This window comes from Hylobates moloch, unplaced genomic scaffold (assembly GCF_009828535.3).
Source record: "Hylobates moloch isolate HMO894 unplaced genomic scaffold, HMol_V3 SCAFFOLD_8, whole genome shotgun sequence".
Lineage (NCBI taxonomy): Eukaryota > Metazoa > Chordata > Mammalia > Primates > Hylobatidae > Hylobates > Hylobates moloch.
The window spans coordinates 72492614-72515616 of record NW_026652283.1 but is presented as its reverse complement, the minus strand read 5'-3'; the positions used below and the strand labels follow the sequence as shown (position 1 = coordinate 72515616).

The window sequence follows — 23003 nt, the reverse complement described above, 5'->3', positions numbered from 1 at the left end:
TCCGCCCGCCTCGGCCTCCCAAAGTGCTGGGATTACAAGCGTGAGCCACCGCGCCCGGCCCAAATTGGAGTCTTAATGGGACCCAAGTTCCCTCTCTAACAGGTGGGGACGCTCTCAGAGCCGAGGGGGAAGGTTTCGGGGATGGTGCTGGACCCAGACCTGTGTCCCCCAGCAGTGAAGGTTAAGTACTGGGAGGAAAAGAGAAAAGGCATACTTGAGTGAGGCTGCGTGCAGGCTCTGAGGCGACTGGTTCGGTCGGCGATGGAAAGGTGCCGCTGTTGACAAACACTGGGTACGTTGCCGGGCGGCCCTAGCTCCCGTAGGCCCGGTCTGTTGCTAACATCAAGGAGCTGTTTATGGAACCGCCTCCCCGTGGACTGGCCTCCAGTGTCCCTATCTATTCTCCCTACGACCAAAGCTCCTGGGGCCTTCCCTCTAGGGTTGTCACCCTAGCTGAACCTGAGAAGCTTGTGCTGGGGAACGCTAACTCCAGCATTAAGCGCTCGCCGCCTCGGTCCTGAGGAGGGCAGTGCCGGGTACGGCCGCTCACTCCCAGCTCGGCGCTGACACGGTTAACCTCCAGCTCTTACAGCTGCCGTCGCTCCGCCTCTGCCAGTTCAATGTTTTCATTGGTGAACGTGATCCGGGGCCTTCCAGGGCCCGCCAATCCAGATGTAGGAGAGAAAGGGTCAGGCGCGTGCCGCGAGAATAGAGTGGACGGAGAGTTGGAGAGACCTAAAAGGCTAGGGGTGAGAGTAGCGGATTTGAAGCACTTGTTGGCCTACAGAGGTGTGGCAGGCAGAGCGCCTCAGAACTCAGGCGTACTGCCCGCCGCCCGAGCCCTGCGAGGGCCGATAGCGAGGGTGTGGCCTTTATCTGCACCCAGCAGAGCGCCGGCGGGGTACGGTCTTAGGACCTGGACCTCCTTCTCCCTCATTTTCTCTCATCCCTACCTCTTGTGGGTGAGTCCTGGCCCCTGGACGGGGACCTCACTGTTCCACCAGCCTATCCGTGCACAATTAGTTTCCCCTAAAGCAATGAGTGGCCGGGGATAGAACGCAAAACCGGCGGGGCTTCTGGAGCGCAGAGTGTCCCCGGTCTGCCTGTCCATATCGCCCCCTTTCCCCCAGGTTTCCCCATGGGCCGGACCGTGGTCGTGCTGGGCGGAGGCATCAGCGGCTTGGCGGCCAGTTACCACCTGAGCCGGGCCCCCTGCCCCCCTAAGGTGAGTGCTCCACTTGTGCCAGAGGGAGCTTTATTTAATGCTCTTCCCATTTCCATCAAAAGCTAGGTGGATCCTGGCCCTCTGAATATGCCTCTTCCCCTCCCCTCCTGACCTCTCGCCGGCGGCTACAGGCGGTGCTGCAGTGTCTCTCCCTCTTGTCGCCAGGTAGTCCTGGTGGAGAGCAGTGAGCGTCTGGGAGGCTGGATTCGTTCTGTTCGAGGCCCGAATGGTGCTATCTTTGAGCTTGGACCTCGGGGAATTAGGCCAGCGGGAGCCCTAGGGGCCCGGACCTTGCTCCTGGTGAGAGGCTTGTGGGATGTCTATGAGAGGTTGTGGAGGGGGCTTCCATTGGGGAATACAGTTTAGGGGAGGAAGTATGTTTGGTGGGTCAGACCTTCCCTTAGTTTCTCCTCTTCTGAGGGCATGTGGAGAGCAGGTTTCTGAGCTTGGCTTGGATTCAGAAGTGCTGCCTGTCCGGGGAGACCACCCAGCTGCCCAGAACAGGTTCCTCTACGTGGGCGGTGCCCTGCATGCCCTACCCACTGGCCTCAGGTAACACCAGCACCTCCGCTCCTTTTACTGTGCCCTCATCCTCATATGTCTTCCATTTCTTTTTTTTTTTTTTTTTTTTTGAGACGGAGTATCGCTCTCGCCCAGGATGGAGTGCAATGGCGCGATCTTGGCTCACTGCAACTTCCGCCTTTCGGGTTCAAGCGATTCTCCTGCCTCAGGCTCCCGAGTAGGTGGGACTACAGGTGCCCACCACCACGTCTGGCTAATTTTTATTTTTAGTAGAGATGGGGATTCATATTGGCCAGGCTGGTCTTGAACTCCTGACCTTGTGATCCACCCGCCTCGGCCTCCCAAAGTGCTGGGATTACAGGCGTGAGCCACCGCGCCCGACCTGCCTTCAATTTCTTCATCTCCCTGTTAGCCTTCCCAGCAAAAGGAAGCCAAATGAGTGGAAATGACCCCAGCGCCTGGAGCTGGGGAGGTATGTCAGGAGCTTCCCCCTCACTATGCCTTTCTCCATGCAGGGGGCTACTCCGCCCTTCACCCCCCTTCTCCAGACCTCTGTTTTGGGCTGGGCTGAGGGAGCTGACCAAGCCCCGGGGCAAAGAGCCTGATGAGACTGTGCACAGTTTTGCCCAGCGCCGCCTTGGACCTGAGGTGACACTTGCCCAGAGGCCCCAAACCTCTTCCCTCCTAAACCAGCTGCAGAGCTCCCTGTTCAAATCTACCACCTAGGGGCTCTTCTGTATCATTTGGGGATGCCTTCTTCTCTTCATACCCCACCGCCCTCATAATTCCCAAAACTCATTATTGGGAGTGAAGGCCTTCACTTCCATCCTTCTGTCATAGTGGGAATGTCCCCCAACCCAAACCCTATCCCACCCTCATTCCCTACCAAATAGGGGCTGTGGAAATCAGTCAGTGTAGATTATTCTTTGGCTCCTTAGTCCTAGTCTCACCCTTAAGGTGGCGTCTCTAGCCATGGACAGTCTCTGCCGTGGAGTGTTTGCAGGCAACAGCCGTGAGCTCAGCATCAGGTCCTGCTTTCCCAGTCTCTTCCAAGCTGAGCAAACCCATCGTTCCATATTACTGGGCCTGCTGCTGGGGGCAGGTGAGGGGGGATTGATTCAAAGGGTGAAGATATTAAGGACTGCCAAAGTGAGGGAGTGGGGACAAGGGGTGCTATTCAATGATGTTTTCGAGACGGAGTCTTGCTCTGCCGCCTAGGCTGGAGTGCAGTGGTGCAATCTCAGATCGGCTCGCTGCAACCTCCGCCTCCCAGACTCAAGCAGTTCTCCTGCCTCAGCCTCTTAAGTAGCTGGAATTACAAACATGTGCCACCACTCCCAGCTAATCTTTGTATTTTTTTTGTAGAGATGGAGTTTCACTATGTTGGCCAGGCTGGTCTCAAACTCCTGACCTCAAGTGATCCACCCGCCTCGGCCTCCTAAAGTGCTGGGATTACAGGTGTGAGCCACTGCATCCAGCCTCAATGATTCTTCTTTGCTTCCTCTGCAGGGCGGACTCCACAGCCAGACTCAGCACTCATTCGCCAGGCCTTGGCTGAGCGCTGGAGCCAGTGGTCACTTCGTGGAGGTCTAGAGATGTTGCCTCAGGCCCTTGAAACCCACCTGACTAGTAGGGGGGTCAGTGTTCTCAGAGGCCAGCCGGTCTGTGGGCTCAGCCTCCAGGCAGAAGGGCGCTGGAAGGTAGGGGAACCCCTGGAGTGTAATGAACCTGTCAGTGTTTCCATCTTTATCCAAGTGGTTTAACTAGGCCAGGGCCAATAGGATTGGAGTTCCTCATTGTTTTTGTGCCTTAGAAGCTACTTAGACATGGGCTACCCCAGAATCCTAGGCCCTATTTGTGAACCTTCCTCAAAGAGCCTATGCAAGTCTGTGGATAGAAGTAGTACTTATAAGTGGCTTAGAGATAGGGGAAAGAACCCAGCTTCACTGAACATTTCAGAACAGCCACACTGGCCTATCTGGTCCACTTCCTGGAGTACACAGAGGAATGATTTTTTGTGAAGTCTACACAGTCACCCAATCTCTTATCATGGGTCAGTACACAGTCTCCCTGGCCACATGGGTGCCTGGGAAACTGAGAGTGAGGCACCAGAAGTCTTTTTTCACTCATCAAATTCTCATTTTCTGGGTCTCTCAAATGTTTTCATGCTCTCAGGTATCTCTAAGGGACAGCAGTCTGGAGGCTGACCACGTTATTAGTGCCATTCCAGCTTCAGGTAATGGGATAGCCACCTTCCCCTTCCCCAACCCCTACCAGTGATAGGCAAAAGCTGTACCTTCCTGGCTCAGCAGGACCACACCATGCCCCTGAACTGGTCATCTCTATGGGAGTCTAATCCCAAAGAGGACTGACAAGTGTAATGGGAATGCCTTCTGAGTCAGGCCTCTGCCTGATCTCTAGTGCTCAGTGAGCTGCTCCCTGCTGAGGCTGCCCCTCTGGCTCGTGCCCTGAGTGCCATCACTGCGGTGTCTGTAGCTGTGGTGAATCTGCAGTACCGAGGAGCCCATCTGCCTGTCCAGGTATGATAAAGGGACAGAGAGGCTGGGTATGGTGGCTCACACCTGTAATCCCAGCATTTTGGGAGGCCGAGGTGGGCAGATAACAAGGTCAGGAGTTCGAGACCAGCCTGGCCAACATGGTGAAACCCCATCTCTATGAAAAATACAAAAATTAGCCAGGTGTGGTGGCTTGCACCTGTAATCCCAGCTACTCGGGAGGCTAAGGCAGGAGAATCGCTTGAACCCAGGAGGTGGAGGTCGCAGTGAGCTGAGATCTCGCCATTACATTCCAGCCTGGGTGCAAGCGGTCCCCTGTCCCCGCCCAAAAAAAAAAAAAAAAACGGGAAGGAGAGACAGGCTCAGCTAGAGCCCTTTCCTTCTGACGCATGAATGTCCTTCTCTCCAGGGATTTGGACATTTGGTGCCATCTTCAGAAGATCCAGGCATCCTGGGAATCGTGTATGACTCAGTTGCTTTCCCTGAGCAGGATGGGAGCCCCCCTGGCCTCAGAGTGACTGTGAGGAGGAGGAAACTTTGCCTAGTGGCATTTCCAGAGGGCTCCTCTGTACTCCAATGTAGGCAAGGCCAGACTAATCAGTGCTATATTCCCTCCCTAGGTGATGCTGGGAGGTTCCTGGTTACAGACACTGGAGGCGAGCGGCTGTGTCTTATCTCAGGAGCTGTTTCAACAGAGGGCCCAGGAAGCAGCTGCTACACAATTAGGACTGAAGGAGATGCCGAGCCACTGCTTGGTCCATCTACACAAGGTAAGTTGGGATAAACTTCCCTCAGCTCTCCACTGAAGGCCTTGAAGACAGGGACTGGAACATTTGTCACTGTATGTCAGCCAAGGCCTAGGACATCAATAATAAACTTTTCCCTGCATCCTCTCCTCTCTTCTCAGAACTGCATCCCCCAGTATACACTAGGTCACTGGCAAAAACTAGGTAAGTTGGGAAAACAGCTGGGCTGAGGGCCAAGGGCATCAGAGCCCCAGCTAAAACATTCCTTTCATCCTTTCCTTCCAGAGTCAGCTAGGCAATTCCTGAGTGCACACAGGTTGCCCCTGACTCTGGCTGGAGCCTCCTATGAGGGGGTTGCTGTTAATGACTGTATAGAGAGTGGGCGCCAGGCAGCAGTCAGTGTCCTGGGCACAGAACCTAACAGCTGATCCCCAACTCCCACTCATGAAAATAAAAATTGCTGGAACTTGGCTTGGTCTGGCTGTTCTATCACCTATAGGCATAAGAATGCGGGGCAGCACAAAGGCAAAGTGTGCCTGGGATGCAGAAAGCAGGAGCAGATGCGAGACAAAGTCCTTTATTAGAAAATATATCAAAATCCCAGCCCCCTGAGCCAGGACCAGAAGAGGGAGCTATTCCAGCATGGGCAGAAAATGCCCAGGGAGGGGCTTCCTTCACCAAACAACTTCCCAGGAACCATAAATAGAATAAATATTCACAGAGGTCCCAGGAGAAGCCAGATCACTCTTCTCTCCATGGAAGAGGAAGGGGCTTGGGGTCCAGCCCTGCTCCTACTCTAGGGGCAGGGTCTCCCAGGAATCGTCACATAAAATCATGACATCAAGGATTCACAGTCATAAGCCCTACAGGAGACCCTAGAGAGAGGGACCCCTCAGGTCTACAGGAGCCCAGCTCCAGTCCAGCAGTGAGGGAGAGGCCCCTGCCCCCTAGCACGGCACCAGAGTTCAGTTCCCCCACATCCCTCTGAGAATACTGAGGAGCTGAGGGTGGGGAGAATACAACCCCATGAATTCGGTTTCATGATTAAGGTAGACAGGAAGGAGGAGTCAGTGTGAACCTCGGAGGGCTGTGTGGTTGGCAGTAGGTGGAGGCCCAGGCCTGGCTGGGGGCCGGCGTTGCAGCATCTCTTGACGGAAAGCTTGGGAGGAACCAGGTGGGTAACGGGGCCCAGAAGGAGCCCGAGGACCCCGAGGGTCAGTCCCAATGTCTGCTGTGATGTTGGTATAAAGAGGCCCCAGCTCTCGAGCCAGCAATTGATATGTCAGTGAGTTCATCCCATCTTGCGTCCAGGAATTCTGGGTACGGACCAGGAGGTCAAATCTGAGGGTTAGAGGTTGGAGACTAAGACCCAGAAAGAAACAGCCAGAAATCTAGGGACCTTTAGGATTTTCCTGGCTAGGGGTACAGAACCCTGAGGATCCAGTAACAATTCCCAGGCAGTCCTTCCTTCTTCCTACCTGTGGGGATTTTCCTCGTTGCCCTTATCTCCTCGGTGCTTCACCATCTTATAGTGTCCTACAGATGTAGGGGGCCGAGAGATCTTCATCCCAGCCAGGCGCACCCTATGGGAAAAGTGAGGGGATCATGGGGGATCCAGAGTAGAGAAAAGCAAGGAAGGGATTAAATGTTTCTGTACACACAAAAAAACAACTATTACTCAGTAGGCAAAAAAAGAAAAAAAAAGCCCAGGACAGAAGTCAAACAGAAAGAAGGAAATGGCTGAAGAGAATATAAAAGCTGGATGTATCCAAATCCTCAGGGCCCAGTGCCAGTCACCCTAGGGCCTTTAAACAGTTGGCAACCTACTCCCTTGGCTTCCTAAAGGGCTCCTAGGAGCTGCCCTTGCAGTCTAGGAAGGACGCAGAGAGAGGCCATTCTGTCAAAAGAATAAGAAAAGACTGGGAGTTGCTAAGAATCTTAGTTAGAATAGTGACTGAGCTACCCCAGCTTCTCTCCCACATCCCCCATGTTAAGAAAAAGGTAGGCCAGGTGCAGTGGCTCACACCTGCAATCCTAGCACTTTTGGATGCCAAGGCAGAAGGATCATTTGAGGCCAGGAGTTCAAGACCAGCCTGGGAAAATAATGAGACCTTGTCTCTAGAGAAAAAGAAAAAGAAAAAAAAAAAAAAACGAAAGAAAGAAAAGAAAAGGGTAGAACCAGGTAATCAGGACCTTAAAAGAAACAAACTCCACCTCTGACACACAGAAGTATGGAGTGCAGATGGCCTGGGAAGAAACTAGAAGAATACTTATGTATATTTACAATTCACTGGGTATTTCACACACATACAAAGGATGAGAATTCACAGAGATGTCATCACAGAGGACACAGGGGGAACGGAGGCAATTGGTCCTGCATACCAAGCCCAAATATTCATACCACAGACATGAAATTGGGTCAGCTGAGGCTGAAGGTCAGAATGTTTCACATGCTTAAAATGAGTTGGCCCTGTGCCAATGGCACAGGCCTTTTACAAAGTGATTCTGGGAACATGGAGCAGAGCCCCTCTCTCCTAACCCCATAGGAAGTGGCCTGGCTGGACCCCAGCAGAAGGCAAGACTAAGCTATCTCTGGGCCCCTTTCCAGTTCTGGAATCCAACGATACTATTTCCTATTGATCTTATGTCCTCTCCCAAGAACAAACTAACCAGGAGACTGAAGGATGACACAATGGGCAGTAGCATGCAAGCCTGACCTGGGTATCCTAAAAAGACTAAGGGAAAGGAATGGGCTCAGGGCAGGACCAGGGAGCTAAAGGTTAGTGTTGAAGGGCTACGGCCAGAGGTGGTCTTAGAGGACAGGGACCCAGACTGGGGTCAGGAGGGAGGAAGTGGCAGGAAGTCTGACCTGGTAGCAATGTCATCATCCTCACCACCCCAGCCCCAGTATTCATTGGGGAAGCCATTCATCTTCAGGTACTGGTCAGGAGTAAGCGCCGAGACTCCTCCGAAGTACTGGGGGTACGGGAGGCTAGGGAGAGAAAGATCCTTGCATACCCCGAGTCTTCTGGGGAGACATCCCCAACCACAATCCCCTTGGCTCTCCTCCTTCCACAGGATAGTAGGCTTCTCTGTTTCCCAGTACCCTTCCATGCCCTCTACCTGTATCCAAACTTGTTCATAGCAACGGCAACATGGCGGGGTCCCCGGGGGTCACACACATACAGATTGTGGTCATTTTCTGGCAAGAGGTCCACATCATGCAAGAACAAGCAGTCCCACTCTTCATCACGCAGGGCCTCTCGCACCCCAACATTCAACAGTTTTGCCCTGTTAAATGTTCCATTTCCAGCCTGGAAGATAATGGAGGGGGGTTAGACTATGTCTGTAGGTGGCACGGAGAAAAGGGGGCTAAAGAATAAAAGTGAAGGCCAGGCGCGGTGGCCCACGCCTGTAATCCCAGTACTTTGGGAGGCCAAGGTGGGTAGATTACAAGGTCAGGAGATTGAGACCACCCTGGCTAACACGGTGAAACCCCATCTCTACTAAAAATACAAAAAATTAGCTGGGCGTGGTGGTGCACGCCTATGGTCCCAGCTACTCAGGAGGCTGAGGCAGGAGAATGGTGTAAAACCCGGGAGGTGGAGCTTGCAGTCAGCCGAGATCGTGCCACTGCACTCCAGCCTGGGCGACAGAGGGAGATCTCAAAAAAAAAAAAAAAAAAAGAATAAAAGTGAAAAGAGGGAAATCAAAGTGGGGTGGAGGGCAAGGAGAATAAAAAATAACGACTATCTTTTTCATTTTTCCACTTAGTCATTTGACAAATCTTGCTTGTGTATTGGTATGGGCCTGATACTTAGATGCTGCTGTCTAACATTTAATCCTGACAATTGGCAACCAACAATGGTGTGGTGTGGAACAGGTGGTATATTAGTTATCTTCTGCTCTTTCCTCATATTAGATGTTTAAGTATCTTGCTCAGAGTCATACATGTAACAAGTGACGGAACTAGAATTTTAGCCCTATTGTGTCCAATTCCAACTCTGCACAAGCCATTCAATAAAGAAAAAATCACAGAAGAGTGTAGGACAGTGGGAATAACCTAAGCAGATTAAGGAGAAGCATGGGACTAACAAAGTTGGAAGAGCAGTGCCAGGTGCTTCTCCACACTCTAACAGTCTGGCCTTCTTAAAATTATTCTAGGGACCCATTAGATGAAAGTGGAGTGGCATGTGCTTGAGGCTTCCTTAGAAGAAAGTAAGTCAAAATGAGGTGGAGATTGGGGGTACCTGGTGGATGACATAGATGCCATAAGCAAGCTGCTGGCGCTGCAAGAAGGGGTGCAGGTGGTAGAGCAGCAGGCGCAGGTGGTGCTCCCGGGCACGATGAGGCACAATGATGGCTGTTCGGGAGCGAGGCTCACAACCTGCAGGGCGGTACCGGCCCCCTGGTTCTACCCGGGGATTCCGCTCCACAATCTCTGCCAGTGATGGCACTGGGCTAAAGGACACCGACACAGGACCCACTGTTGGGAAGGAATGGCAAGTAGAGGGATCGGAGGGGCAAAGAGAAAAGAATCAAACTAGGGTCTGGGAATACCTCTGGCACTGGCAGTCTGGTTCTGGGGCTTAGTTCTCAGGGCTCACTCAGAAATCTCACATGCTTTGGATTACCTATTACTGGGACAGCTCTACGAAGGCTGGAAGGTGCAGGATCCTTACCTAGCCTTCTCTTCTTATTTTAGGGTTGCATAACTTTCTCCTGTCTTACAGGGTTGGAAGCTATAGTTAAAGGCTGAAGAGACTTGCAACTAATTAAACCAGGGCTCATCTACAAGGAAAACAATTCCTAGCCTGGGGCAGGAAGAGCCCATAAAGGGGCAAGCAGTAGAAAGTGGAAACCCAATAGTCTAGTTTAAACTCTGAATTCAGAGTCCACTCTATCTCAACCTCAGCCCTCTACCTCAACCTCAGCCTACCTGCAGAGTCCATTATCCTCTTCTAAGTTCCACTTCTGCCACTCCATGCCTCCCTATCCCCAAGCCTCCCTGTCCCCGCACCTTGTCCTTCCTTTCACCACCTCCTTCCTCCTGCACTTACCTAAGAGAGGAGATCGTTCTGGACAGTAGGGCAGACCTTGAGGAGCTGGAGGACCCCCTGGGGCCCCAGGCAGGTGACTGAGGTTACTGTAGACATCACGAGGGTGAGAATAGTCAAATATTGGCCCCTGATCTCGGCCAAATAGGGCACTGAGACTTCGGAAGCCCCCCAGTGACAGGTACATCATGACAGCCAGCTGGGAGCCCACAAGCAGGGCCAGCGTGCAAGGCCGCTCCAGCAGCCTCCGCAACATCCTGGGGGTGAGATCTAGGGAGGGAGAGGGGAATTCTGGGGGTAGGCAGGAAGAGAGCAAGCCAGCAGAGAGGTCAGTAGGTAGGGTTGAAGGTGGTGCCGGGGTAAAGAGGAAAAAGCAGAAAACAAAGTCACAGAAGGGAGCATACAGGTGCACAGTCACGCAAGGAAACAAAATAGAATGTAACCATCAGTAACCCTACCACCTGTCACTTCAGCCCAAGTTTCGCTCTCCTCTACCTCCCCCCAAACCACTCCCACCATCTACTGTCAGTCCTCACCCCTAAAAATGTTTACATCATTCCAATCTCATGTTCATTTCAGAAAAGTCTCTAGAGAACCCCTCTTCCAATTTTAGAAGGGAAGAGATAGACTCACCTAGGTTCAAGCTGTCTTCTTAGGGATCATGGGGGCTCCAGGGGGTCCCGGGGGGACAGAGATGTGAGGCATTATCTAAAATTGGAAATGTCACAGAGGGCAGAGAAAGACTCCATCCAGCACTCCAGCAGCGAATCTGGGACCAGCTGGAACAGAAGTGGTAAAGGATAACTAGCTACCTGCACCGCCAGAGATCGGGATCAGGGTGAAGCTGGTTTCCCAGCAGGCGAAGTGAAGAAAAGTGGTTGGAAAGGAAGAGGAGGAGCAGGAGATGGTAGGTCCCTCGCCTCTCTCCCGTGCTACCCTGGAATGATAAGTGTCAGGTTCATACTTAACCACCCCCGTACCCCCACCCCAACAGGACAGATTAGGGAGTGGGGACAGGAGAGCTAATGGAAACACTGTCTTCCCCCACACCAAGAACCCGTTGAAGTGGCGACAGAGTCATGACAGGACCGTGGAGTGGCCTAAGGAGTACCCAGGGCGAAGTAGGAAACAGGCTCCTTCTATTCTTCATGTGCCTGGGTGCCAGCTCCTCAGGTGCAGGGACCGTGACCACCTGGGGGCTGTAAGCGAAAAGCCCCAGAGCTCGGCGGAGGGTAGGGTGGGGGTGGCGTCCTCTACCTTTTCTACCTTTCCCCTCTTCTAGCGGGGGTGGGGAGGAGGGTTACTGCTGAAGAGAAGGGGAGAGGGAGAGCAGGGGCAGAGACAGGGGTGGCTGGAAGGGCTCACCTGGAGGGGCGTGGTCCGCGCTGCAGAGGGGGTTAAAACCCAGCTCTTTCGGAGCACGCCCATCCTATCCCAGTCTCTTGCTTTTGCCCTACCTAGGAACGTGAGCCCGCCCGGCCCCCGTCCATACTTCCACCTAGGACCCCGTTCCTGCTCAGGCTCGTCTCCAGGCGTTACCCAAAACTTCTCACTCTCTCGAATGCCCAAACCTTTATCCCAGGCCTCCGTGCCGACGCGTCCCCAGCGCACATACGTGGTCTTTTGCTGCCTGTCGTCACCGCCACCCCAACAGCCGGGCAAGCATCGCTACCGCCATCTTGGAAGCGGGCGCTGCGGGGGCGGGGTCTCGCGTCATGAGGCGGGGCCTCGGGGCGGAGCCACCCGGGCTGACTAGGCACCAGGTCCCAGACACCGCGTGGCCGGGGGCTTGTGAGGCAGCGGGTCCCGAGTCTGCCCGCCTGGAACGCGTTGTAGTCGACCCCCTGGGGAGCGGGTGCGAGGGCTCAACTCCACTACGCAGACTGATAGTGGGATTTCATTTCCTGCCCCTCAGATTTGTAAAAGCAGAAGCTCAAGCCCTTCGTTTTCCTCTCGGCGGAGACTGATCAGGAGGCTAGTGAGCCGATTTCTGGTGCTCCGCTGACCTCATTATCACCTTGTGGTTGGCTGAGCCCTCTCCCAGTGTGTCAGTGGCACCCCCTGCAGCCTAGTGCCACTTAGTATCAATTGTTCCTCACGCAGGCTACAGCGTTGCGGACCGCTCTAGCGCATTTTTGTATTCCCGCGGTATCCCGCAGGCCTGGAAATAAAAAGCGATTAGTTAATAAAACAATGAAACATTGAATGTGGAGGGAAAGACAGCGTCTTCTTTAAAGTCAAATTGTGTTTCCCCAGATATTAGAGTAAAATGGATGCTCCGTTAACATGCAATATGTTTACCTTACGACAAACACTACCCCCTAGCATATTGTGTTCCTTAGAAGCAGATGTTCACGCTGAAGAAACAATCAGAGACTTGAATAACTCACAGAATCCGCCCCCAAAAGCCCATGGTCTTGTGTATCTTGTGTGGAGGGAGGGATGTAAACATATAAAACATGATAAATATGATAAAATATAACGTGATAAATATGCTGGCCTAGAAGTGGCAACTCATTCATACGTGGAGATTCTAGAAAGGCTTCCTAGAAGTGACGGCTAATGGGAAATCTGAAGGACTTGTCTATAGCATATCCTTCTGCTCTAAAGATTCTGTTTTCATGGGAGTTATTTTACAATTCATGTAGGTAACTGATCTGTATGCAAATTCTGTCCTGTCTGGTAGAGGTTCAATTAACCTGCTATTCTTCACACTGTGGGGAAAAAAAGCAGTTTTGGTGTCGATTTTCATATTCATTTCTGTTTTCCCGATCCATAAATATGTCCGTTCTCTAGATTTTCTCTTGTATTAATTATAACATCTGCTAGTTTCTTCATGAGTTAAGTAAAATCAACACGTGTTCATTTTTTTTCTTAATTTTTTCTTTACTTTTTTTTTTTTTTTTTGAGACGGAGTTTCCTTCTTGTTGCCCAGGCTGGAGTGCAATGGCGCGATCTCAGCTCACCACAATCTCTGCCTCAGCCTTCCTGAGTAGCTGGGATTACAGGCATGCGCCACTACACCAGGCTAATTTTTTATGTTTAGTAGAGACAGGGTTTCTCCAAGTTGGTCAGGCTGGTCTGGAACTCCCGACCTCAGGTGATCCACCCGCCTCAGCCTCCCAAAGTGCTGGGATTACAGGTGTGAGCCACCACGCCCGGCCTTTTTCTTTTCTTTTTCTTTTTTTTTTTTGAGACGGAATCTTGCTCTGTCGCCCAGGCTGGAGTGCAGTGGCGCAATCTCGGCTCACTGCAAGCTCCACCTCGTTGGTTCACGCCATTCTCCTGCCTCAGCCTCTCCGAGTAGCTGGGACTACAGGCGCCCGCCACCACGCCCGGCTAATTTTTTGTATTTTTAGTAGAGACGGGGTTTCACTGTGGTCTCCATCTCCTGACCTCGTGATCCGCCCGCCTCGGACTCCCAAAGTGCTGGGATTACAAGCGTGAGCCACTGCGCCCGGCCTCGGCCTTTTTCTTTACTTTTTTTTTTTTAATTTAAAAATTTGTGACAGGGTCTCACTCTGTCACCCAGGCTGGAGTGCAGTGGCAAGATCACAGCTCATTGAAGCCTCAACCTCCTAGGCTCAAGCGATCCTCCCACCTCAGCCCCAGGAGTAGCTGGGACAACAGCACATCCAGCTAATTGCATCCAGCTAATTGTATTTTTTGAAGACACAGAGTTTTGCCATGTTGTCCAGGTTGGTCTCCAACTCCTGGGCTCAAACCATCTGCCCACCTTGGCTTCCCAAAGCGCTGGGATTACAGGCGTCAGCCACAGCATCAGGCCTCTTAATTTTATTTCTCTTTTTCCTTCCTTCCTTCCTTCCTTCCTTCCTCCCTCCCTCCCATCCCTTCCCTTCCTTCTTTTTTCCTTTCCTTTCCTTTTTTTTGTTTTCCCCAAATACCCAGTCTTCAAGGAGAATTTTTTTTTTTTTTTTTTAATTGGAGTCTTGCTCTGTCACCCAGGCTAGAGTGCAGTGGCGCGATCTCAGCTCACTGCAACCTCCGCCTCCCGGGTTCAAGCAATTCTCCTGCCTCAGCCTCCTGAGTAGTTGGGATTACAGGCTCCCGCCACCAAACCCGGCTAATTTTTGTATTTTTAGTGGAGACGGGATTTCACCATCTTGGCCAGGCTGGTCTTGAACTCCTGACCTCGTGATCCACCTACCTTGGCCTCCCAAAGTGCTGGGATTATAGGCATGAGCCACTGCACCCGGCCTATATGTTCATTTTTATGTTGGTATTGACAAAGACCATCTCCTTAACCAAACTTTCAACAGGCTCCTCTGAGACCTCTTTTTGGCTAGGTCTTGTCCTTATGCTCTGTCTTGGGCCTGCCTAGCCAGTTATAGCAAGAATCCTGCCAAATCAGTTTAGGGATAATTCCCTGCCCACTTCTCCACTCTTGATATCTGATCTATCTGATCACCCTCACCTGCCTTCAGGAAAGATCCTGTTAGGTCGGTTTAGCAAGAATCCTTCTAGCCTTAATGTAATTTTCCTTCCATCCACTGACTCTGATTCTGCTCATTGACTATTGCAATAGTCTTCCTTACTGTTTTAACAAGTGTCAGAATAATTTTTTTCTTCAACAGTTTAAGGGTCATAATTTTACCTTCTTTTGAAAATTACCTTTTTTTTTTTTTTTTTTTTGAGACAGAGTTTTGCTCTCGTTGCCCAGGCTGGAGTGCAATGGCACCATCTGGGCTCACCGCAACCTCTGCCTCCCGGGTTCAGCCGATCTCCTGCTTCAGCCTCCCAAGTAGCTGGGATTACAGGCATGCGCCACCACACCCAGCTAGAAAATTAATTTTTAACAGATGAATAGTGTTCCAGGCAGAGGAAACCATGAGTGCAAAATTCTGGAAATGAGGAAGAAATTAGGGAGTTTGGGAAATTAAAACTGGGCCTACAAGGCTGGACAGTAGAGTGAAGGGAATGTTGAGATACGAGACTGTAGAGGTAAGCAAATGCCAAATAATGAAGGACTCCACAAACCACATTAAAAGAGTTTGGGTCTTATCCAGAGGGCAAGAAGAAGGCATTAAAGTGCTGTAAATAGAGAGTGCTATGATCAGAACTTTAGGAAATGTGGAGCACTAATTGAAGTGATCAAGACTGGAGGCAGGGAGACTATTTAGAAAGTTACTGCAGAAATCCAGGAATAAGATGAAGCTCATGTAGAATAGGTAATACCCGTGGGACTGGAGGGAAGAAAGTAACTTTGAGAACTTTCAAGAGGCAAACAGGACTTGAAGATTGACTGGATGTGCCAAGTTAGGGAATTGGACTCCAAGAGGACACCCAGATTTCTAATTTGGACCACTGGGTGGTGCCATTTAATGAGAAACAAAACTTAGGAAGAAGCACATTTTGGGGAAGGGGTAGAGATGACAAACTTTAGACATAATGAGTTTGAGGTGCCTGTGAAGGCTCAAAATGAGATAATGCTGGGTTTAAATACAATACCAACTTTGAAACCCATTGGCTGTGTACTGAGCAATACGCTCTCTGGATTTCATCTGTAAAATGAACTCTAGTCTTAAGGGGTTTTGTGATCATTAGTGAGAACTATGGAAAACTTTTGAGCACAAATAGAAGCCAAGACATAGCCTTGATTTTTTTTATTATCTTTTTTTTTTTTTTTTTTTAAAGAGACAGTCTCACTATGTTGCCCAGGCTGGTCTCAAACTCCTGGGTTGAAGTGATCCTCCCGCCTTGGCCTCCCAAACTTGATTTTTTGTTTGTTTGTTTTACTTTTATTTTTTATTATTATTATTTTTAGCTTCTGATATAGTATAACTCAAAAAGCCTTGATTTTTTAAGAATCTCACTGTGTAGTGGAAAAGACAGACTTAAACAGATCATTGAAATGTGGTTCTTGGCCTGGCATCATGGTTCACGCCTGTAATCCCAACACTTTGGGAGGCCGAGTTAGGTGGATCAGTTGAGTTCAGGAGTTTGAGACCAGCCTGGGCAATATGGCAAAATTCCCTTCCAAGAAAAATACCAAAATTAGCTGGGCATGGTGGCTCATGGCTGTAGTTCCAGCTACTCACGGGGCTGAGGTAGGAGGATCATTTGAACCCAAGAGTTCAAGGCTGCAGTGAGCTGTGATTGCACCACTGCATTACTCCAGCCTGAGTGATAGAGCCAGATCCTATCTCAAAGAAGAAATACAGAAAGAGAGAAAATGTGGTTCTCCCAGAGGACCCTTCCTTTGAGCCTCTGCTCCTCCATCATGTCCTGTCTTACAGGACTGACCCTCACTTTCTTTTTTTTTTTTTTTTTTTTTGAGATGGAGTTTCTCTCTTGTTGCCCAGGCTGGAGTGCCGTGGCGTGATCTGCAGCTCACCGCAACCTCTGCCTCCTGGGTTCAAGTGATTCTCCCGCCTCAGCCTCCCAAGTAGCTGGGATTATAGGCATGTGCTACCACGCCCGGCTAATTTTGTATTTTTAGTAGAGACGGGGTTTCTCCGTGTTGGTCAGGGTGGTCTCAAACTCCCAACCTCAGGTGATCTGCCCACCTCGGCCTCCCAAAGTGGTGGGATTACAGGCTTGAGCCACTGCGCCCAGCCTTCACTTTCTATCTCCTTCTCTATCTAACCATCTTCTTTTTTTAGAGTCAGAGACTCACTCTGTCACCCAGGCTGGAGTGCAATGGCATGATTATAGCCCACTGCAGCCTTGCACTCCTGGGTTAAGGTGATTCTCCTGCCTCAACCTCTCAAGTAGCTAGGACTACAGGTGTGTACCCAGCTAATTTAGTTTTTTGTGGAGATGGAGTCTCACTCTATTGCCCAGGCTGGTCTTGAACTCCTGGCCTCAACTGAGCCTCCTGTGAGCCACCACAAAGGCCTATCTACTATCTTCTGACCATTCCCTTACATTAATTTGTAAGCTCCCTGTTTTCAAGAACCTTCACTTCTGCTCTGTCTCACCCTGGCCACATCCTTGACTTAGTCATCACCTAGAACTGTTATGTTTCTGAAAACTTAAATTTTAATATGCTGGTTTCCACCACAACATCCTGTCTTTCTATATTCTGAATAAATCCTGGGGCCCACACTGGCCCAGTCATGACACATAACACAATAGAAGAAAACCAGTTTAGTAATCAAAAACTAATTTAAATCTCTACTTAATTTCTCAAGGAAATATCAGAGACGGGAAAGGGGCAGTGGAGTAGGAGCACATTTTAATGGACAGCCCAGTGTCTTTAAAATCCTCTGTCTCGGCCAAGCACAGTGGCTCATGCCTGTAATCCCAGCGCTTTGGGAGGTCGAGGCAGGCGGATCGCCTGAGGTCAGGAGTTCAAGACCAGCCTGACCAACATGGTGAAACCCTGTCTCTACTAAAAATACAAAAATAAGCCGGGTGTGGCAGCACATGCTTGTAATTCCAGCTACTCGGGAGGCTGAGACAGGAGAATTGCTTAAACCTGGGAGGTGGAGATGGCGCCACTGCACTCCAGCCTGCAAAACAGAGTGAGACTCTGTTGCAAAAAAAAAAAAAAAAATTCTTCTCCCTCTTCCATTCAACATTTTCTACTTGGATGGTATTTCTCCCCAAAACTATCCCTTCCAACTCCCCTCAGCCCACACTGTTGTTCCAGATCTCTCTCCCACTCAGCTCTTTCTCTTACCATATTATCCTCCAGTTTCTGGTTTTCTGGTCTGTTCTCTTTACCTCTTTACCTCACTTTGGTTTTGTATAACGTAGAAGAACCTGAACCTGACCTAGCAAACAGAAATCATGCCCCCCGACACCCTCCCACCATCCATGGGTTCCCTGCAGTCTTACAGTTTTTTTTTTTTTTTTTTTTTTGGAAATAAGGTCTCATTCTGTCACCCAGGCTGGAGTGCAGTGGCACAATCACAGCTCACTGCAGCCTCCACCTCCTGAGTTCAAGTGATCCTCCCACCTCAGCCCCCGCCCCATTCCCTGAGTAGCTGGGACTACAGGCGTGCACAACCACACCTGGCTAATTTTTTTTTTTTTTTTTTGAGATGGAGTCTTGCTCTGTCGCCCAGGCTAGAGTGCAGTGGCGTGATCTTGGCTCACTGCCACCTCTGCCTCCCAGGTTCAAGCAATTCTTCTGCCTCAGCCTTCCAAGTAGCTGGGATTACAGGCGCCCACCACCGCGCTGGCTAAATTTTGTATTTTTAGTAGATATGGGATTTCATCATCTATCTACTAGGCTGGTCTCGAACTCCTGGTCTGGTCTCAAACCAGAGACCAGATTCTCTAACTAGGCTGGTCTTGAACTCTGACCTCGTGATCCATCCGCCTTGGCCTCCCAAAGTGCTGGGATTACAGGCATGAGCCACTGCACCCTGCGTTTTTTTGTATTTTTTGTAGAGACCTGGTTTCATCATGTCCCCCAGGCTGGTCTTGAACTCCTGGCCTCAAGTGATCCTCCCACCTTGGCCCCCCAAAGTGCTGGGACTATAGGTATGGGTCACTGTGCCCAGCCTTATTGCTTACTTCTAGAAGGAGAGACAGACACCTCCTCCAGAAACACTTCTGTGGCCTCATATTCTGTGCTAGGTGCCCCTCCTTGATCATGGCACCTATCACAGAAGTCTGAAATTTTTGTCCTACTTGACTGTCTCAGCCACCAGATTGTGAACTCTCTGAGGATTAGGACCATGTCTTTCCTTTTATCATCCCTTCAATGTAAGCCAGAACTTTTTGCACAAATTTACAAAATGGCCCTTAGATCTGACCTAGACAGTTCCTTGATATAACTGTTTTCTCACACTAATGCAGGCGTTAGAAGTCGGGGAGCAGACAAAGGACGAGCTATAAGGAAAGGAGAATTGGCCATTACTGACCACTTACTAAAAGCCAGACACAGTGCCAAACATTTACATCATCATGTTCTTAAGTCTGGACCTCTCTATAAGGCAGGTAATAGTACAAACGTTTTGTAGGTAAGGAAACTGCGGTTTACAGAGATCGAGTAATTAAGGTTGCATCATTACATGTAAGTGAGTAGCAAGGCTTAGATTTGCTCCAAAAATCCATGTCCTTTCCACACGCTGTGGAATGTTTACAATGTTTACAACCCATTGGCTTATTTATTGAACAAATAAATGGGATAAACAGTCAATTCTCAATGCACGGTTAGGTCAATTAATATCTTTTACTCTTCAGATCCATTTTCAGGTGAAAATTCTTATATTTTCAGCTCCCTACTACTTATTTGCATCTACATTATTAGCAGAATGTGTTGGCCAGGTACCCTGGCTCACACCTGTAATCCCAGCACTTTGGGAGGCCGAGGCAGGCAGCTCACTTGAGCCCGGGAGTTCAAGACCAGCCTGGGCAACATGGAAAACCCCATCCCTACTAAAAATACAAAAAATTAGCTGGACGTGGTGGTGCATGCTTGTAATCCCAGCTACTTAGCAGGCTGAGGCAGGAGAATCACTTGAACCTGGGAGGTGGAGGTTGCAGTGAGCCGAGATCATGCCATTGTGCTCTAGCCTGGGTGACAGAACGAGAATCTGTCTCAAAAAAAGAAAAAAAAGAAAAAAAAAAAAAAAGAGAGAGAATGTGCTAGTGTGTCTCTATGAAGTTGGATGTGTGTATGTCAATGTGTCACTGTTGGTGTGGGTGTATGGGGCCTGTTTGTTGTCCCAAGACTGTGAGGGATACTAAATCTACTTCCTCCCCTCCCTTTCCTTCCTAATGCTACTTAAGTACCCTGGGTCTGTCCCATGTAAGATCCTGCCTGGGGAAGTTGTTCAGTGTTGTTGCTCCCCCACCTTCCCTGACCCCCCTCTTTCTGAGCATTTTTAGCACTCGTGGTTTCGTCCAGCTGTCATCTGGTTTCTCGTGGTGCCAGTGATTTTGGCTTGGCCCCAGCAACAGTCAATGGGGAAGGTATTCAATTGGTTCAGAAACGTCCTCTCAGCCAATCAAATGTTAATACATTGAAATCCACTTTCTTCTCCCTTCCTCCCCCACAAGCCCTGACCAATGAGATGCTAGTTTTGTCACTTACTGCCAATCTGGTATTTTAGAAAACAAAATACTGTAATACTGTATGACGATTACAGAAATGGGACTAGAGATGGAATAGAAGTGTAAATGCCCTTTCCACAGCACCCTCCAGGAACCCTGGCTATCCCACCTCCATTACAAAAATAGTGGCTGGACAAATGCCCAGATTTCCTCTGTTCGAACCACAGAAGCAGAGAATCTCAGGGGCAGAAGGGGCTTTAGGAAATTGGCCCAACTTATTGCTTCAACTTCTTCCCCCACCTCAAACACATACTCATGCACAACACTTGCCATCTCATAAAATGGTTGTCCAAACTCTTCTTGAACTTCTCTAGGTACAGGGCTCTCACTTACTTGTCATTCAATGCCTTTTCTTTTTCCATTTCCTCTTTTCACCTCCAGGACCAGATACTTGAATTGTTTCAGTGCCTCCTTACTTCCTGTTATTATTGTTTCTGTTCCTCCTTATATATCTACACCCCAGCTCAGGCCCATGAGGGCAATAAGTAGGCAGATGGGAAACAGAGCTCACTGTGGCTCTTACAGGGAGATATGTGCCCCCCCACAACCTCATCCCTAGCAAGAACTTGTTGGACTCCTGTTAGGTAAAGCCTACCTACAACCTGGGTCTTGGAGGTGTGGTAAGGCAGAGACCATTCCAGAAAGGGGTCAGGCCTTGCCTGGGATTGAGGGCTGAGATGCCCATCACTTCTCTTTGAGGAGCTAGCTCTCTCTGCCCCTCTTTCACTCTAGCTCCTGCTCACTTACCCAATCACAGAGGTGGCCCCTAAGTTCAGTCTCATTCTCAGAAAAACTTACTTATGCCAGTGAGAACCCTACTTGGTGAGTGAAGGGCTTTCTCTTAAAATAACAGGCAGAAAAGTGATTTAAAAGTGAATCTACACCTGTAGTCCAAGCTACTCAGGAGGCTGAGGTGGGAGGATCACTCGAGCCCAGGAGTTCAAGGCTGTAGTAAGTTATGATGGTGCCACTGCACTCCAACCTGGGCCACAGAGCGAGACTGCCTCAAAAGAAAAGGCCAGGTGTGGTGGTTCACACTGGTCATCCCAACACTTTGGGAGATCGAGGCGGGAAGATGCCTTGAGGCCAAGAGTTCAAGACTAGCCTGGGCAATATGATAAGACCTCGTCTCAAACAAACGAAAAAAAAAGTAAATTAGCTGGGTGTGGTAGCTCACACCTGTAGTCCTAGGTACTCAGGAGGTTGAGGTGGGAGGGTTGCTTGAGCCTGAGAGTTCAAGGCTGCAGTGAGCCAAGATCACACCACTGTACTCCTGCCTGGTCAACAAAGGGAGACCTTGTCTCAAAAAAAAAAGTGTATCTCCGTGAACATTAAAGGAAGGTGAGAAGGGCTATCATGATGACCTGTTCTCCAGGGCCCAGCCCAAGGTAGCCCTCCATAACCCTCATAGTCCATTCAGTTCAGGGCTCATTAGGCTCTTATCTTCTAGTCCCTTTTACTGTCCCATTGCTTCTCTTTGTGGGGAAGGTGGAGTGGGAGCAGTATACAACCTCCCCTGCCCAGAATGCAGTGTGAACCCCTTTAGGACGGTCATATATATTGCTTGTATTTGTACCTTACATCTACTTATCACAGAACTCTGCTCATTGTACCATCAACTCATAGTATCAAGGTCCATAAACATACTATCTGTGGTCTCATTTTGCTAACTAGATGAAACGAGTAAAGATCACTCTTGTCTTGTCTCCATCTTCTTCAGCCTGGTTAGTAGGAGGACCACAGGAAGGGCCAGGGGGCCAAGCCTAGCAGTGGGAACCATGTTTACTGGCGAGAAGAGAGTGTGGGCAGTCTTCTCATTGCTGCAAAGGAAGCAGGCGCTGTGCTGGCTGGTGTAGAGTACAGGGTGCTGTATAAGGCACTGTCTGGTACAGAACTTGATTAGCAAAGCCCAGCTCCAGTGAGCATAGCACATATAACCACTACAACCTCCCAGGCCTGCCTCAACCCCATAATCCCAGCTTCACATTCCAAGCAGTGTTTGGCATCCCAGCTAAGGGCTGCTATGGCAGAGTGAAGTGCCTTTGGTTCCCCCATTCTTCACTCTTCCACCTCAACCTCAGGGTCTTCTTTACCTATAGTTTCTCCCTCAACCCCACATCCAGTACCTTCCCCCTAGCAGTCCTGCTTCTGCCTCTCAAAACTCCAAATTCTTGCAGGGTCTACCTACCACCCTTGCCCATCCCTGTTCCATCCATGACACATGCAGGACTGCCCAAGTTCTTTTTTTTTTTTTGAGATGGAGTCTCACTCTATCACCCAGACTGGAGTGCAGTGGTGCAAATTTCGGCTCACTGCAACCTCCACCTCCCAGGTTCAAGTGATCCTCCAGCCTCAGCCTCATGAGCAGCTGGGACTACAGGCACTTGCCACCACACCTGGCTAATTTTTTGTATTTTTTTTTAGTAGAGATGGGGTTTCACCATGTTGGCCTGGCTGGTCTTGAACCTCAGCCTCCCAAAGTACTGAGATTACAGGTGTGAGCCACCATGCCTGGCCCTTTTTTTTTTTTTTTTTGAGTTGGTATTTTGGTCTCTCACCCAGGCTGGAGTATAGTGGCACGATCGTAGCTCACCATAGCCTCGAAATCGTGGGCTCAAGCAGTCCTCCTATTTTAGCCTCCCAAGTAGGTGCCACCACGCCCGGCTAATTTTTCAATCTTTTTTTTTTTGGTAGAGATGGAATCTTTCTATGTTGCCCAGGTTGGTCCCAACCTCCTGGCCTCAAGCAATCCTCCTGCCAAAGTACTGGGATTACAGGCCTGAGCCATCTAATCCAGCCCAAAATTCTTTCTCAAGCAAAGGCTCCTTGCCCAGAGGGGAAAATGCAGATGTTTTAGTCCCTCCCTCTCCTCAGGCATCAGGTATTCTGCCATTTTGGGGCACCT

At 50.0% G+C, this 23003-nt stretch overlaps 2 protein-coding genes across 5 annotated transcripts; one reads left to right on the top strand and one right to left on the bottom strand.

Annotated features, from left to right (window-relative positions):
* The first annotated feature begins 514 nt into the window (after positions 1-514).
* On the top strand, positions 515-5533 carry PPOX (protoporphyrinogen oxidase). Of its 3 annotated transcripts, none has more exons than XM_032161199.2 (13): positions 515-536; positions 1131-1225; positions 1391-1525; positions 1662-1777; positions 2263-2395; positions 2705-2849; positions 3257-3447; positions 3923-3983; positions 4169-4287; positions 4673-4783; positions 4884-5033; positions 5171-5213; positions 5295-5533. In XM_032161199.2, exons 2-13 carry the CDS (start codon positions 1139-1141, stop codon positions 5435-5437), a joined length of 1434 nt encoding a protein of 477 aa, XP_032017090.1. In that variant the 5' UTR covers positions 515-536; positions 1131-1138; the 3' UTR covers positions 5438-5533. The 3 variants fall into 3 exon arrangements, with proteins under 3 accessions (XP_032017090.1, XP_032017089.1, XP_032017091.1); XM_032161198.2 differs by lacking the exon at positions 515-536 and adding an exon at positions 701-962; XM_032161200.2 differs by lacking the exons at positions 515-536; positions 4673-4783 and adding an exon at positions 701-962.
* A 37-nt stretch (positions 5534-5570) lies between these two features.
* Positions 5571-12227, bottom strand: B4GALT3 (beta-1,4-galactosyltransferase 3). 2 transcript variants are annotated; one of them, XM_032161203.1, is made up of 8 exons: positions 11682-12227; positions 10700-10845; positions 10070-10357; positions 9260-9495; positions 8133-8323; positions 7879-8001; positions 6488-6592; positions 5571-6350 (listed from the first exon to the last, which is right to left on the bottom strand). In XM_032161203.1, the coding sequence occupies exons 3-8, from the start codon at positions 10320-10322 to the stop codon at positions 6077-6079; spliced, it is 1182 nt and encodes a 393-aa protein (XP_032017094.1). In that variant the 5' UTR covers positions 10323-10357; positions 10700-10845; positions 11682-12227; the 3' UTR covers positions 5571-6076. The 2 variants fall into 2 exon arrangements, with proteins under 2 accessions (XP_032017094.1, XP_032017095.1); XM_032161204.2 differs by having other exon boundaries at positions 10070-10336; positions 11682-11783.
* Positions 12228-23003: the final 10776 nt, after the last annotated feature.

Excerpts from the sequence above, each read along its gene's own strand:
- B4GALT3 (XM_032161203.1), bottom strand. The coding sequence starts at position 10,322 with ATGTTGCGGAGGCTGCTGGAGCGGCCTTGCACGCTGGCCCTGCTTGTG. Across the intron at positions 9,496-10,069 it reads AGAACGATCTCCTCTCTTAG|TGGGTCCTGTGTCGGTGTCC; the intron begins GTAAGTGCAGGA and ends CCTTCCCAACAG. Across the intron at positions 8,324-9,259 it reads GCATCTATGTCATCCACCAG|GCTGGAAATGGAACATTTAA; the intron begins GTACCCCCAATC and ends ATTATCTTCCAG.
- PPOX (XM_032161199.2), top strand. The coding sequence starts at position 1,139 with ATGGGCCGGACCGTGGTCGTGCTGGGCGGAGGCATCAGCGGCTTGGCG. Across the intron at positions 1,226-1,390 it reads GGGCCCCCTGCCCCCCTAAG|GTAGTCCTGGTGGAGAGCAG; the intron begins GTGAGTGCTCCA and ends TCTTGTCGCCAG. Across the intron at positions 5,214-5,294 it reads AGGTCACTGGCAAAAACTAG|AGTCAGCTAGGCAATTCCTG; the intron begins GTAAGTTGGGAA and ends CTTTCCTTCCAG.